Raw genomic sequence first — 16756 nt, 5'->3', positions numbered from 1 at the left:
AACAGAGGGATAGATCTGATGCTATTTCTTAAAGCAAAGGCAATGTGAAATTAAAAAAAATGATTTATTATCACATACTTTTTAAAGAATCTAATAAATGCTTATAATGCTTTTAATTTTATGTAGAATGGAATGGAATGGAATGGAATGGAGATCGTGTCCAACTCCTGCTCAAGCAGACCTTATACCATTTCAGACAAATGACTGTCCAATCTTTTCTTTAAAACTTTGAGTGATGGAGCACCCACAACTTCTGAAGACAAGCCGTTCCACTGATTAATTGTTCTCACTGTCAGGAAATTTCTCCTTAGTTCTAGGTTGCTTCTCTCCTTGGCTAGTTTCTATCCATTGCTTCTTGTCCTGCCTTCAGGCACTTTGGAAAATAGCTTGACTCCCTCTTCTTTGTGGCAGCCCCTTAGAAATTGGAGCACTGCTAGCATGTCACACTTAGTCCTTCTTTTCACTAGACATACCCAGTTCCTGCAACTGTTCATCATATGTTTTAGCCTCCAGTCCCCTAATTATTTTTGTTGCTCTTCTCTGTATTTTGTATTTCTTTTCTGCACTTGTTTACTTTTATTCTGTTGTAAGCTGCTCAGTCATTTTGATAGTGAGATGGGCAGCATATAAATTTGATAAATGAATTAATTAATACAAAAAATTCACAATCCACTTCATCAGATGCTCTTCCCAGCATTAATGGGAATATTTCTTAGAGGACTATATAACTCTTCATATGGGGGTATCTCTAGATAAAAAACTGAGAATATATTGAGCGCAATACGTTAGCTAAACTTTCTGAAGTTTTGTTGATTGGTGGCTACATTTTAAAATATGTAGCTTATGTAGCCATTTAAGGTTAATTTGTAGTAAAATTAAGATTTGAAAATGCAAAACAAAGTTGACTATTTACTTCAAAGTATAAATTATGAGTTTGAATCAAGGTTTATTGATTGAAATCTTCATCTACTGATGATCATAGAAAAGGTGCTTTCTTTTTTCTTTCTTAATGTATGTGTATAATAACTGTTGTTCAGTTGTTGCAAAGTTGTACTGAAATAATGCTAATTTAGATTACAATCTCCACACCATTTTTAATTCAAAGACCTCCAAAACTGCACAGTAATGAAGATATCCAAGTGGGACTTTTTTTGTTGATCCCTATACTGTAGACTAATGATTGCTAAGAAATTGATAAACAATAGCTGCATAAACGTCTCAGCTTAAAATATTTTAAAGGTCTCAATAAGACACAGACCAGGCATAGGCCACCCAATCACTGAGCTGGAGAGGGATTAACAACCTCTTGAGGCCAATGGCCACATCTGAAACATTGGAAACAAATTCCAAATGTTCTCCCCAAAATATCTAGTACAATAAGCATAGCCAACTATTGGTTTTCTAGGAATCAATCTTATGAGGTTCATTGATGAATTAAAACATTTTTAATCATATGCATCTTGCTATAAAGATTAACCTATCATTCCTTCTAGTATCCCAGAAGGCTGTCTGTCTACCCAAACTTATTTGTGACTTTCTGCTAGACAAGTAGGCACACTTTCAAAGCGCTGGGCTACAGTCACTACCATCTTTAATTTTCAAGTTTGCTTATCTAGTCTGAGGTTAATACCACAGCCGGGCACACTGCAGAATTCCAGTTTCTTATTTCATTTTTTTAAAAAAATAAATTCAGGTGGGCAGGGAGTTGGCAGGTGCCTATGATCACTGAGTTGTCTCCCCGTGTAGTTTCTCCCAAAGGTCTCAGCAGACAGAGAGATTGAAGGCCCTTTAAATATCCTGTTGCTGAGCTATACACAATGATGGAGTCCTTTAAATTGCACAGCTAAAGTACACACTAATGCAAGAATAACCTGCTTTGAGTACAGGCCCCAGTCAGCACCTGGTGGCAGTATCATTATTTTTAGTTTCTAAATGTTTGCCAAAGTCGGCAGAAAGTTTGTTCTGGTCTGTCTTCTTGAATAAAAGTTAACCAAAAGGAGTTGTAAAGGCTTTAAACATTTGAAGGGAAAAGGAGGAGATTTTAGCAAAAAAATGAATTTCCCATAAGAAGCTACTATAGATAATGCCATCAAGAGGTGCTTTTTTAAAAAATGAACTGAAGTCATTAAATGGGCAATGATTGCATTATCAACAAAGAAAAAATAAAAGCAATTATTGATTACCTACTAGTTCTAATTAGTATTTATTATAGAGTACCTAGTTTGTTTATTGCACACATGTACTGGCTAACCGGCGTTTTTGTTTAGAAAAAAAAGCTTAAATTCCAAAACACCCCAGTATTTGAATAGGGCGGTAAATCAAATGGAAACTGTAAGAAAAAAAGGTAGATTGTCACTAGACATTTCGCAGCGATCATCTCTGTGCGTCTTGCAGGCCCACCCCGTTCTACCAGCGGCGGAGCTCAAACTGCGCCCCGCCCGCTCCGCCTCCCAGCCAAGCCGGCTTCCTTCCTTAGCCGGGTCTATTTAGAACCGCCAACGCCGCTGCCACCTCCCGAGGCCGTCCGGGCTGCACTGTGCCCCCTTCCAGAACCGCGGCTTTCCCTTCTCTTCCTGCTTTCCCGCAGCAAAACAGCTCGGAGGCAAAGTACGAACGGAAGAAGCTGCAACAGCCTGGGCTACCGCCGGCCCCGCCCGGCTCCTTTCAGCACTGGGCTTCCTGAAATCGGGTTCAGGGCTCTCTGAAGTGCCAGGGGGGCAGAGCAGCTGGCTGGTTTTGCGTCTACGTTGTCCGCTGCACAGCTTCTGCTGCTGCTGCATCCCCAACCTCGCGCGGCGTAGCCGGCTGGGGGATTTGCGCAGAATGCCTCCCGGATCCCGGGCTCGGGACAGCCGAGATTAGCTCCCGCCCCCGTCCCTCCCCCTCCGTCTCCCTCCCTCTCTCCGCTTCCCTGCCAGTTCAGCTCCGGACGCCTCTTGGCCAGCGCTCGGCAGGCACGTCTAAGCCGGGTTCTGCCCTCCTGCAGCTCCCCCTCTTCCTCCTCCAGCCGATCGAGGCTTAGCGCTCGCTGCACCGTCTCAACAAGATGGCGGGGTCGGTGGCAGAGAGGGACGCGGTGGTAAGTGGCCCTTTTCCCTAAACCCTCCGCGGGTGTCCCGGCCGTCAAGGTGAGCGGCGGTGACAGCCGGGCGTGTTTAGGTCGGTCGGTGGCGCCTGGTTCTTGAGGGCTCTCGCCCAGATCCCGCCTAGCGACGGATTCGAGCTGGGAGAGGGGAGCTGCGGATTGGGATCTCGAGAGAAGGAGGGGGACCTGTTTGCAGCGGCGCCAAGAAAACGCCTCGGGGACTGAAAGGCGGTGGGGAGGGCTGGCGGAATCGCTGGGGGTGGGTGGGGGAGCCCTAGCCCCGCGATTTCTTATTCCTTCTCCCTGCTGGGGGGGGTGTAGGGTGGGAAGATAAGTGTATTTTGCGTTTTTTGTACCTGGATGATCAGGTGTGTGAGATGCATAGATGGGGAGCGGGGGAGGGGAGCATGGATCTGAGCAGTCCGACATGAATTGTACCTGGAAGACTTTGCTGGGGAATTGGGAGGCAACACCCTTTGTTTTGCGAAAGGGCTGGAGGAAAAAGATGGATTCTCTCTTCAAGACTTGAAATGAAATTGGCGCTCTGTTGCTCAGCCCCCCCCCCTTTCCTTCCCCTTTCCATCCGTCTCTGGGCTGAACACAAAGGGTGCCTTCTGTGTCTGAATGTGTTGTTTTGTTTTTGCTTTTAGAAAATAGAGGACAGACTTTTAAACAACTCTTTGGGATCCCCAGTTCAAGCCGAAGTGTATTTTCCACGACTGGTAAAGGATTTGCTTTCCTTCTCTCCCTCTCTTCCTATAATCAGGCCTGATCTGGCCCCCTTCTCCTTCCGCTCTGTAATCAGAGGCTACTCATTTTGACTCCCTGCAATCCTTTTCCAGATTGTCCCTTTCTGTGGGCACATCAAAGGAGGCATGAGGCCAGGCAAGAAAGTCGTGGTAATGGGCATCGTGGATCTCAACCCAGAGAGGTAACAAGACACAGGGCCGGCTTGCTTTCCCCTGGCAGGGCTTTTCCATCCCTGTCCATGCATTCCTTCTCTGTCCAAGAACCACGAGAAAAAGCGTGTTCCCACAAGAAGAATGTAGCTGCCAAACATCCATCATTCCCGAGGACAGTTATTTTTATCTGTAGCTGTAAATATAGAACGTTGGTTTCTCATTTGACCTATAGGGAGGAGGCAGATATAGATGTAATGTTTTTTATATGGGAAGATTTCTTATAAATGGGCACAGGGAGGGATGCTTTACAATGGTTTCTGGGTAGAGGGTATCTCCTGGCTGGGGGTGAAGGAACCAAGTACAGTATGTTGAGAAGTGGCAGTACGGAAGATACAAACTAGAGTTGAAACATAAACACCAACTATGATTACTGTTGGCAATGACAGAAAGACATTTGTTTATACGTAGGCTGCATCTTAGATTTCTTTGCTTGTTTTGGGTGAATGAAGAGATGTTCTTGCTTTTTACAGTTTTGACATCAGTCTTACATGTGGAGATTCAGAAGATCCTCCTGCTGATACAGCAATTGAACTGAAAGCCTTATTTTCAGATAAACAGTTCCTCAGGAATTCCTGCATATCTGGAGAATGGGGAGAAGAGCAGTCATCTCTTCCATATTTCCCATTTATCCCTGACCAGCCCTTCAGGGTGAGTGCTGAGAGTTTATTGACTAACCACTGACACTGTTGACACTGATGTAATTTTGATGATTCTGTTCTGGGTGTGTTTCAGTGCTAATTTTTGCCCTCTAAATAACACAACTGCATGTAAACTTTACTGTAGGAATGTAATATTATGCAGACACCAACACATACATTCATTCTGATGGCGATTTATTCAATCCAGATATAGGAACATGACAGCAAATGAAAGATGGTAATATTTAGAGGCACAGAAACTTTCTTGGTGTGGTTATTAAAAACATAAATTAAAAACACTCTAAAACATGCCACTATTTAAAGTGGTTGCCACATGATTTCTATACTCATTGGTATTGACTCCATGGCTTTTTGTTTCATTGGGTATAAAATGTCTCACTATTCTCAGTTGGTTGAAGTGCTTTTCATATATTGCCATAGAGATCTCATAGGGTGAGTTTAGCTTCTTATAACAGCCATAGGACTAACGCTTTTTTTAAAGCATGCTTTATGTATTTTGGTCTTATTTTGTTCCTTTATGCCATCTCATTATAATAAGAGAAAAGGGGTGTAATGTAGGTAGTCCTCGACTTATGATCACAATTGAGCCCCAAATTGCTGTTGTTAAATGAGACATTTGTTAAGTGAGTTTTGCCCCATTTTAAGCTGTTAAGTGAATCACTGCAGTTGATAAGTTAATAACCTGGTTGTTAAGTAAATCTGGCTTCCCCATTGATTTTGCTTGTCAGAAGGTTGCAAAAAGTGATTACATGACCGTGGGACACAGCAACGGTCATAAATATTGCCAAGCATGTGAATTTGGATCACATGATCATGGGGATGCTGCAATGGTTGTAAGTGTGAGAAATGGTCATAAGTCACTTTTTCCAGTGCTGTTGTAATTTTGAACGGTCACTAAATGAACTGTTGTAAGTCAAGGACTACCTGTAATACAATCAGATGCACATTCGAATCAAAAGCAGTCTTAGATTCTTGACATAAAGATAAGATAACCAGCAAACAAACGATGCTGTCATAGCATTACATTCAAATGAAAAGCTAGATTTTAGAGTGGTCTGTACTTTAAAAACCACTATTTCTCCACTATTCATTCAGGCCTTCCATGATTCTTAGAAAAAGGATGTTTTTGCTATAAGAGCAGCATTAAAGATGTATTGTGAAAATAATTTGACTCATTAAAGCAGCTACTTTTTCACACTCACAGAGAAGCCTGAAAAAAGAAATAATAAATAGTTTTAATAAATAGTAAAAAAGGTGCTATATTCAATGATTATGTGAGGTTCTAGAGCTACTAGATTCCTCTCCTCTTTTGACTCCATATACATTCACTGAAGATACCTATGCAAGAGGAGGAATATGGGTTCCTCAGATGACACTTCGAAATATTACATTCAGGTGGTCCATGAGAATGTTGGGAAACAAGACCATCTGCAGTTGTCCCTCCATTTTTTCTTCCCTGAAAATGTTTGCATTTGTGATTTTCATAAGAAATTTCCCCCTTGTAGAGTTCTTAAATAAATCTGAATTTAATGAAACATGAAGTTTGATTATTTAGTTACTTACTTTATGTATTTACTTACTTTGGTATTTACTTACCTTAGTTTATTTCTGAAGACCCTGAATGACCCTACTGTTGAGTAGGATTAAAGACTTGTAATAAATTCAGTCCATAACAATTTGCAAACAATCTGATGAGCCATCATTTAAAGGTCTTATTCATACCCCAAAGGTCATATTTTCATAGCTGTTCCAAAATAAGGACAGTGTGATCCAGATATTAGGAGGTAGAGTTTTCCAAAGGAAGGTATCATAATGGGACTGGATTCTTTTAAACTGGATGTGTATTTATGCTTGCAGGGATGGCAATTGACAGAGAAAAAGACAGTGGCAATGTCTATGCTTTCTTTTACTATATATACTGAAACTATTTATAACAAGTATTTACAACAGGTACATACAACACGGTCCTGATTTTTGCTGGTTGTCAAGTCCTAGATCTTTCTCTCAGAGATTATTCTCTAATTCTCCTGCTAACTTTCCTCCCTCTTCATTCTATCTCCCTCCCATTTCTGGGCTTCTTACAGAAAGTGAAAAGAAAAGAATGGGCTCAAATTCTTCTGGCTCCACCTGGCTGGTCACCTTCTCCCCTCTTGGGGGAAGAACCACCTTCAGGGTCTTCTGCTCAGTCCTTCCCTAGAGATCGGAACTTTTCCAACAGGAGCTGGTTCCGTCCCTGGGTGAAGATGTCATCTATCTGGGACTTCCTTTCCCTTCTTCCAAGGAAGCCACACATGGATTTTTTCTTCTCCCTCTGCTCTGGCCATGAACCAAGAACTGTTCTAAATGCTTATGTAACTTCACTCTTCACCTTTTCTCTCCAGCCACTCCCATTTTGCATTTTCTTATTCTCTCCTCTCTTCTCTCTCTCCAATTTTGGGTCAGTACAAAATTGAATGTTCCCCAGCAACTGAGGAAGTGGGTGTCCCTCCAGGGCTCTAGTCCCCAACACTATATACCAGGCTGGGCCAATGGAACTGTAGTCTCTGCATCTCCCCACAGTTCAGCTCATCAGTCCTTGTGACATCACAGCTGCCCTTCAAGAATTGAGCTTCTCCCCTTTTCTTTCTTCATTTGCTAACTCTCGCCTTACAACAGCAGCCATAATCAGCCACTATCACTGAGGAGATTTGACTATAGGCTTCGTCCGTGGTTGGACCAAAAGTAAGTCACTTCTTGACCTTAGTACACAGGCAGGTTCAACCTTGAGTTGTGTAGCGTTTTAAAGGTGATCACCAGCATCTTAAATTGCATTCAGAAGCTAAGTGGCATCCAGTGAAATTCCTATACAGGAATTTCCTTGCCTTACGGTCACAATTGAGCCCAACGTTTATGTTGCTAAGCGAGACAGTTGTTAAGTGAGTTTTGCCCCATTTTACGACCTTTCTTGCTATAATCATTAAGTGAATTACTGCAGTTGTTAAGATAATAATACAGTTGTTACGTGGCTTCCCCACTGACTTTGTCAGAAAATCACAAAAGGGGATCAACTTTGTCATGGTATCTACCTGCTGTTCAGACATGGACTGCTAGTATAAAAGGATCCCCAGGGTGTAAGCACAATCCCACCCAGGGTCAAAGATAGACTACATCCAATCTTAGTCAGATTTTTGATCCATATTCACTCTATCTTACTGAGGTTCAGTGTTAGTCTGATTTTCTCCTCCAGATGCTGACAGCCTCTATCTACTGGGTTAGAGGGTCTCTTGCTGTGATGGAATATTTAACTGGGTATCATCCGCGTATTGATGATGCCTCACTCTGTGCTGACCTTCAGAAGCTTCACATAGTTATTCAACAGCGTTGCTCTTATATCTTAATTCTGGTGATCGCATACTGACCTCTCTTGCCAACTGACCGGAAGGACATTCATTCCTACAGTAGATGACTGATTGGGCTGGAATGAGAAGAAAAAAAATAATGGTGGTTTTTTTTTTTAAAAAAAAACTTTTAAGTTTTTCTTATGTATCTTATATATCTTACAGTACTCCCGGGGGGGGGGTAACTTGTCCCATGGATAAATTATCTTTTAGGAGCAGTAATCTGCTCTGTAGGATAATGATGAAAAACAGTGCCATATAAGGAACAACACAGAAAAACAGAACCCCATGCTATTATAAGTTTATGCTTTACAAACTGGGCTTTAATTCCTTTGTGAATAGTGCAGCTTGGGATTATGTGATTTCTTGTCTGTTGGTGGAGATCAGTTAGATCTATTTATATATAAAATGCATTGCTTTGTTCTTAGTAATGGCTAAGTACTCAGTGGAAACTTGTGAGAAACCAAAATTATAATAATAGTTTTCAATATTGTTTATTGTTGTTTTATACTTTCTAAAAAAATGCGAGGAAGAAAAAATACTTTAAAACATAGGATAAGTGATATGCACTGATTTGAAGTTAGCTCAGAATAGCTATCTAAACCAAACATGTCCTGCATTAGTGTCCATTGATTGTATGGACTTCTCTAGTAATGTTATTGTTATCCTAAGAGCCACATTGCATTTGCTTTACAACACTGATTTTAGGACATGAACACAATATATTGTTTAAGGAGTCAAGAGCAAAGGAGGGCATCATTTTGCATTGATCAGTCTTTAGTATGTTCTCAAAGGAGCTGGAATGACCAAAAAAACCCCCAACAAATAGAAGGAAGAAATCTAATCACAGTCAGCAAGAGTAAATCTGAAGCACTGCCAATAACTACCAAGTCCAACATTAAAAAGGCAAAGAATTAACTCAAGCGGACAAGCAAGACTGTTGGGAAAAGATTCCTAAAGTGGAGTTAGTGGGTTGTTATTTTTTTAAAAAAATACCTCCATTCATTTTATCAATCACTTTATCAGCTGGCAGAAGACCCTGCCACAGAGCCTTTGATGCTGATCCTAGTGGCCATCCAGAGTCAAAATGGAAGAAGGCAGTTCCTTAGGTATCTTAGTCTTAGAGATTTGTAGCTTAAAACTAGCTTATTCAATTTGATTAGTTGGGAGTAAATAATGTAGCTACTTGAAAAGTGCTCAGTGTACCCTATTACATGGGCCATTTAATAATCTTGTTATAATAAGCTATTAAACAACCTTCAAGAATAACCCCATAGAGAGCATGTTTTTATAATCTAAGCCAGTGGTTCTCAAACATTTTGGTCTCAGAACCCCTTTCATTCTTAAAAATGATTGAGAATCACAAAGAGCTTTGGTTTACACACATTATATATCTTTTGATGTTTACTATATTGGAAAACTGAGTAATTTTAAAATATGTATTTAACTTTGTGAACCCCTTGAAGGGGTCTCAGGGACCCAGGCCACACCATGAGAATCACTAATTTAAACAAAATATCATTTTATATCCCGCCCTGAGTCCTGCGAGGAGAAGGGCGGGATATAAATCCAAATAATAAATAAATAAATAAATAAATAAATAAATTTGGATTTGAGAACTGGATTTTGTTGCCTTATGGTTGTAGAAATGAAGATAATTCCTTGTATGTATTTGTTATAGTATTCTGTGAATCATTAACACTTCCAGCAGTGATCAGTGATGGAGTTTCCAGCAAGTGATTATACTCTTCAGTGGGCTTCCCCAGTTAAAGGGTATAATACAGGGCAGGGGTCCCCAACACCCGGTCCGTGGACCAGTACCGGGCCGCGGCATGCCAGCAACCGGTCCGCACAAACAAGCAAAGCCCCATCCGCAAGATGCAGGCAGCACACAAAACCACGCACCCTCCAGTCTGCGGAAAAAAACCTCTCTCCATGAGAACCGGTCTCTGATGCCCAAAAGGTTGGGGACCTCTGATATAGGACATCTTCCAGATCTATTGGATGATGGTTGCTGTAATCCCCAGCAATATGATCATTGGTAGTCTACTCCAGCATGTTAGATCATTGATGGTCTGCTCAATTGTACTTCATTTGGAATACTAGAGATATTCCTTGTCATCAGACAAGGAAAACTCATTTGTCAGTAAGAAAATATGGGGAATCATCTTATACACTGTTCCAACTTCTAAATTTTCTGGGCATTGAGAAGAAATTTACGAGTTAGATGCAATTGAGGATTTTTTTCCCTTTTGTATGGCAAATATTTGTTTTCAAGTCTTATATGAATAATGAAGATGAGATCAGAACATTATTTATGGGTATTTGAAGACTTTTTTAAAAAAAGGTTTAAAGACTCTAAATGAAATTTTGCTGTTTTTCATTCAAAATGATCACAGTTTAAAAGTGCTTGGCTTTGACTGTTTATGGCAGTGGTTCTCAACCTGTGGGTCGGGACCCCATTTGGGGTCGATCGACCATTTCACGAGGGTTGCCAAGCAAGGCTGTCCGCCATTTTTTTTGTCTGCCATTTGTTTTGTCCGCCATTTTTTCCCCCCTTTTCCGGCAGGTGCCTTACCTCCCTTGAGCTGGGCCAGCTGGTGGTCGGTCTGTTCCGTCTACGCCTTGGCCGGCGCAGGGGGCGGAACCACGCATACGCGGCACTCTCGAGCAGGGAAAGTCCTCGACTTACGACCGGTTGGGTAGTCCTCGACTTACGACCGGTTTAGTCCTCGACTTACGACCGGTTTAGTCCTCAACTTACGACCGGTTGGGGTCGCGGCATTAAAAAGGTTGAGAACCACTGGTTTATGTCCATCGAATGCTCTTTTTATTCAGTGATACCAGAAGTGCATGTCCCAAAACCTTCAGGGTTGTGCAGAGGCCCAAGAAAGAGATAGCAAAAACGTATTACAAATTGTAATAGTTAATAAAACAATAAAGGGGGATTATTAAATACATACAGTAACTATAGTGTAGTCATATCAATATGCTTAATTTTTATTAAATAGAGATGAAATAAAATAATGTTTTATTTCTGTCCTGGCAGCAGCCACTATTTTTTGAGGGAATGAAATCTCCACCTTATCATTCAAGATTTAGGTCTATTATTTTATTTTTATTTTTTAATTTTCATGTTTACATATCATAAGATTTCACAAGTACATTGTTATTTGCTTCTCTAGTTACTAAGTACTCATATACATATGTCTGAATTTGAGGTAGCTGGCATGAAAGTGTTTAGAATCGTAGTTATTGCTTCATTGTGTTGTACAAATAAAAACCTTTGTGAATAGTGTGTTAAAGAGTAAAGAAAGTTCAACAGAGCACTTAAGGTTTTAAATTAGGCTTGGAGACAACAAATCGACCTTTAGAAATGGAAGCTTGATGGATGATCAGTTGCTGGATATTTTCTCTCAGTGTAGCAGTGGTGATACTGTGGGGTAAAACTGAGTGAAAATCTATGTTACATATACTGTTTTGAATCCCTGGAAGAAAGCAGGGAATTGTAAACGCTTCTTTGTGGGAGGGTGCCTTCCCCGCGGCCTTAAAGGAGGCGGTGGTGAGGCCCCTCCTTAAGAAGCCCTCCCTGGACCCAGATGTATTGGCTAACTATCGCCCGGTCTCCAACCTTCGCTTTGTGGTGAAGGTTGTCGAGAGTGTGGTTGCGCAGCAATTCCCTCGGCACCTGGAGGAAACAGTCTATCTGGACCCGCTCCAGTCGGGCTTCAGGCCGGGATACAGCACGGAAACGGCATTGGTCACGTTGGTCAATGATCTCTGGAGGGCCCGGGACAGGGGTTATTCCTCTGTCCTAGTTCTTTTGGACCTCTCGGCGGCTTTTGATACTGTGGACCACGGTATCATGCTGCGGCGGTTGGGTGGGTTGGGAGTGGGGGGCACCGTGATGCGGTGGTTCTCCTTCCTCACCGACCGTACGCAGTCTGTATTGGCAGGGGGACAGAGGTCGACCCCAAGACCCCTAACTTGTGGGGTCCCACAGGGGTCGGTCCTCTCTCCGCTTCTGTTCAATATTTATGTGAAGCCGCTGGGGGAGATCATTCGTGGCTTCGGGGTGGATTTCCATCAGTACGCTGATGACACTCAGCTGTACATANAGGCCGTGAGGGTCTGGATGGGGAGGAACAAACTCAGACTCAACCCGTCCAAGACCGAGTGGCTGTGGTTACCGGCGCCTCGGCATAGTCAGCTGATTCCATCGCTGACTATAGGGGGCGAAACTTTGGCCCCCTCGGATCGGGTCCGCAACTTGGGTGTTCTCCTGGATTCGCGGCTGACACTGGATGACCAGTTGGCAGCCGTGACCAGGGGAGCGTTTTATCAGGTTCGCCTGATTCACCAGTTGCGGCCGTTTCTGGACCGGGACGCCTTACGCACGGTCACTCATGCTCTTGTCACTTCCCGCCTGGACTACTGCAATGCTCTCTACATGGGGCTCCCCTTGAAGAGCACCCGGAGGCTCCAGCTAGTCCAAAATGCGGCCGCGCGGGCGGTGTTGGGAGGGACTCGTCGCTCCCATGTTGCGCCGCTTTTGCGCGAGCTGCATTGGCTGCCGGTGGCCTTCCGGGTGCGCTTCAAGGTGCTGACTATTATCTTTAAAGCGCTCCATGGCATCGGACCTGGCTATCTTCGAGACCGCCTCCTGCCACAGATTACCCCCCACCGACCGGTACGCTCCCACAGAGTGGGTCTCCTCAGGGTACCGTCAGCCAGACAGTGCCGGCTGGCGACCCCAAGGGGGAGGGCCTTCTCTGTGGGAGCTCCACCCTCTGGAACGAACTGCCCCCAGAGATCAGGGTGATCCCTGATCTCCCTTCCTTCCGCCGCGCCCTCAAGACGTGGTTGTTCCAGCTTGCGGGACTGGCCTAAGGGATTTTAAAGGGGTTTTAATTACTTTTAATTGGATGAATTTAAATATTTCTTTTTAATCAATTTTAATAGGTGTTTTATATGTTTGTTTTTATCCAATTGTTAGCCGCCCTGAGTCCGCAAGGAGAAGGGCGGGATATAAATGTAAATAATAAATAAATAATAAATAATAAATAAATATAAATATGAAACTGAATTTGACTTGGGGGCTTTAGCGACGTCAGCCAGAGATTCTGTGAGCAGGTTTTCTTTTCTCAGCTGCAAATAGCCTTCCAGTTCTGTATGGATCACAGAGTCTGTCAACTTGGATTGCAAAAGAGGACATCTGCCCTCTTGCAAAAGAGTGATCTAGTCCAAACCACACAGATGGTCAAAGCTATGTCAGATAGATAGCACTTCTTATATCACTGCTACATTCTTAAAATGTTCCAATTAAAATTGTGGTCCTCATCCATACTTTATTTCTTACAGGTTGAAATATTGTGTGAACACCCTCGTTTTAGAATATTCGTGGACGGACACCAGCTTTTTGATTTTTACCATCGCATTGAGAAGTTATCAGCTATTGATACAATAAAGATAAATGGAGACCTCCAGATTACTAAACTTGGTTGACCTAGGTCTTTCAAATTATTATTTAAAAAAAACAAACAAAACAAAGATAACCAAAATTTTAGATTCCAAATTGGCTCCGGTTCTGTTAGCCTCTGTCTGAAGAAGCAATGAGAATTTCGTTTGGGACACCCAGCTACCAGACGGCGATCATTATTGTCTTCTCAGCAGCAAAAGACATGTTGATGAATTGAACTATTGTTTATTTGAATGAAGAAAGCACTTAATGATAAATAGATACTGAGCCGTCCTTCTTTTATGGAACTAAAAAGCCTATCCCTGCTGGATAATCACATTATAATGGATCTTGAAAGAGTTACTTCATTGTCTAAACTGTATAAGCTATTCATCTTCCCAAAAAGAGGGCAGGTTTGAGAATCAAATACTAAATCTATTACAACAGTGACTTTTCTTTTTGCAAATCATCCCCATCATCATCATCATCATAAAAAAGTTCTCCTGCACTTAAGTGGATTAATGTAAGTGTAACACCAATCACAAAATCAGGCCAGATATGGAAGCCATTATTCAATACCTATAGCTGGTTTTATTCAAACCAATAACAAAGGTCCCATAGATGTTAACCGTGCAGTGTTAGCTGGACATTGTGGCAGTAGTCTAGCACATGCTCAGCTCCTTCACCACACAGAATCAAGGGAAGGTAGTGTATCTAATTACAGGATTGCAGCCACTTGAATTGCCAAGGAAAAAGTAGAAACTGAACAATGGCTTCTGAATTTAGTCTGCATATTTTAGTCAGGGTATGTGTATAGAATGTAGGTCATTACATGTTTTGCACAATGTAATATTAATACAATCTTTAAGAGCTTTCCTCTGGTTTATTTATTGGTGCTCATTGTGTTAATGTGTTAACAGAAAAATCGAATGATATTATTGAAACTTTAGAGGGGCAAAGTATAAGCCTTCTGAATATACAATATTATAGTAACATATCATATTGGAAATACCTGCTGTTTATCTTAAGGTGGTTGGGGATATTTTTGTGATGCCCTCACAATGTCGCAAAAGATTATTGTCATGTTTTTACCAGAAATTGCTTTCAGTATGTTGTAATTTTGCTGTAAATGGTACTCGGAATTCCTTCTTTCCCTCAGTTAATAAGGATTTCTAATTTGATTGGGATATGCATAGACTGCAGTCCTATTATACTCATTATCCAGGAACAAGCTCCCTTCTGGGCAATGAAATTGATTTCTGAATAAACATTGTAAGATAGCTCTGTTTGAATTTGAGAATACCATGCATTTTTGCAAACCAATGCCCTTGGTGGCTGCTGTCCTGGTTGAGGGAGGGGATAAAATTCTCAGCTCATCTAAGGACAAAAATTTATCCCTTATAAATGGCCTAATTTATAATTTAATCTAATTTCCCTAATATAGGAATATTGGATGTTCACAAATAGTAGTTTTTATTGAAGAGCATAACTATGTTATCACTGAAATTATACTGCAGAATGAATGCAGTGATTTCCCCCCCCCCTTGGTTCTTTAGAAATCAGTGCAATTTACACACATGGGACCATATTCACAGTGAACAACAAAGGGTTTATTTGAGTGTTATAGTGTGAAGAAAAAGGTGTATTTGCATTATTTTTAGAATTTGTATTATAGGGACTTTTAAAGACATTTATTATGGAGACTTTTGTAGTATAACTTTTTTTAAAGGTAAAGAAAAGAACAAAATAATTTATGCTTGAATCATAAAAAAGGTCTGTTTCCATCAATCAGAGCAAGAATCTTCTTATTTAAGATTATATACAGTAGCTTTATTGTGCATCCAAATATCAACTCATCCTATCATCCTATCTGATCTTTGAGTTCAAGTCTAACACAGTTAATGAAGTAGAGGCATTAATTTGTCTCTTAGTCTAGAAATCTGTTAGAATAAACATGGCTTCCGTTATTACCCCCACCCAAAAGAGTCATTAGTTCTGCACTCCCTTTGTATTGGGTTATAGTGATGTAGTGCGTTGCAGAAGTGATCAACCTAAATAGGTTGAAATTTAAAAAATACAGGAACTGCATCACCCCCCAGTTTATTTGCATGGTCCTCTAAATGTAGTAGCAGAATTTTGTGGCATTCTTTGGCCCAAAAAAGCTCTAGCTGATGAAAAATTGCTTGAAAAAGTGGGGAACAGTTGCTTCTTTGTCTTTAAGAGGTGGAAAAGGGATCCAAAAGATTCCTTCAGGATTCACTGCAGCCAAAGGAGTGCCACAAAGTAACTAAAGCCACAGGTCTTCACCCATTGACTAGACCAGGGGTCCTCAACCTTGGCCATTCCTCAGCCAGCAAAACTGGCTGAGGAATTCTGGGAGTTGAAGTCCACAAGTCTTAAAGTGGCCAAGGTTGAGGACCCCTGGACTAGGCAGTTAATTTTGCTTAATATTCGTGAAACTTTTTAAAAAAAATATTTTGTGATACTGTAAAATTCATTCACTGACGGAAGCAGGATTTATTTCTACAAAAAATATACTTAGCAGTCATGCCATAAGACTATCTTAGGCACATTTATTTAGGACAGGCCAATGATACTTGATATTAATTCCTGAATAATCTTAAATAGAAGCAGAATATGACATGTTTCAGTCTTAAGAATAGAGCTGATTATTTTCATTGAAGGTGGTGAGAAAGAGGAGCTACTCCTGACTAATTCTGGCTAGAATTAGAAAATGTGTTAAAGCCACAATATTTGGTATAGTTAAATATTAAACCTATTTATTTAGACAAAGAATATACAGTACAATGTTATTAAAATAGCATATTACTTCTGAATTAATATAATAATTTGCAAAAATCTGCATATTCTTCGGTAGTTCACCCTTTGCATTCTTCTTTAAGCAGATACTGCACATCGGGGTGAAAACCATACCACAAGATGAGCGGCATATAAATTTGATAAATAAAATAACATTCTGACTGAAGCTGGACTCAAGCTAGTATCCGGCCCAGCAACATGATGAACAGTTCAGTCTGCAAAAACACACTGCACAGTGTAAACATTGATTTACAAGTCAGAATTCCTGAAGCTGCATGAAAGTGTGATCACAATTTTAAGTGTGCAAATTTTCACTTTAAAATAAATGATCAGATCATACAATAGAATATCACTTCTCTATGTAGATTCTCTAGAAATTTTCACATTCTACTTTT

At 41.1% G+C, this 16756-nt stretch overlaps 1 protein-coding gene across 1 annotated transcript; it reads left to right on the top strand.

The window, feature by feature from the left end:
* The first annotated feature begins 2996 nt into the window (after positions 1-2996).
* LGALSL (galectin like) lies at positions 2997-14821 on the top strand. The gene is made up of 5 exons (XM_015812296.1): positions 2997-3079; positions 3736-3807; positions 3928-4016; positions 4518-4695; positions 13445-14821. The coding sequence occupies exons 1-5, from the start codon at positions 3047-3049 to the stop codon at positions 13586-13588; spliced, it is 516 nt and encodes a 171-aa protein (XP_015667782.1). The 5' UTR covers positions 2997-3046; the 3' UTR covers positions 13589-14821.
* Positions 14822-16756: the final 1935 nt, after the last annotated feature.

The sequence above is a fragment of the Protobothrops mucrosquamatus genome, unplaced genomic scaffold, assembly GCF_001527695.2.
Source record: "Protobothrops mucrosquamatus isolate PMUCROS unplaced genomic scaffold, P.Mucros_1.0 scaffold_60, whole genome shotgun sequence".
Lineage (NCBI taxonomy): Eukaryota > Metazoa > Chordata > Lepidosauria > Squamata > Viperidae > Protobothrops > Protobothrops mucrosquamatus.
The sequence above is the reverse complement of the archived record's forward strand: the minus strand, read 5'-3'. Positions and strand labels throughout refer to the sequence as shown.

Bases quoted from the DNA above. Each gene is read 5' to 3' on its own strand.
- LGALSL (XM_015812296.1), top strand. From the start codon at position 3,047: ATGGCGGGGTCGGTGGCAGAGAGGGACGCGGTG. The intron at 3,080-3,735 runs GTAAGTGGCCCT...TTTTGCTTTTAG, and splicing joins TGGCAGAGAGGGACGCGGTG to AAAATAGAGGACAGACTTTT. The intron at 4,696-13,444 runs GTGAGTGCTGAG...TATTTCTTACAG, and splicing joins TCCCTGACCAGCCCTTCAGG to GTTGAAATATTGTGTGAACA.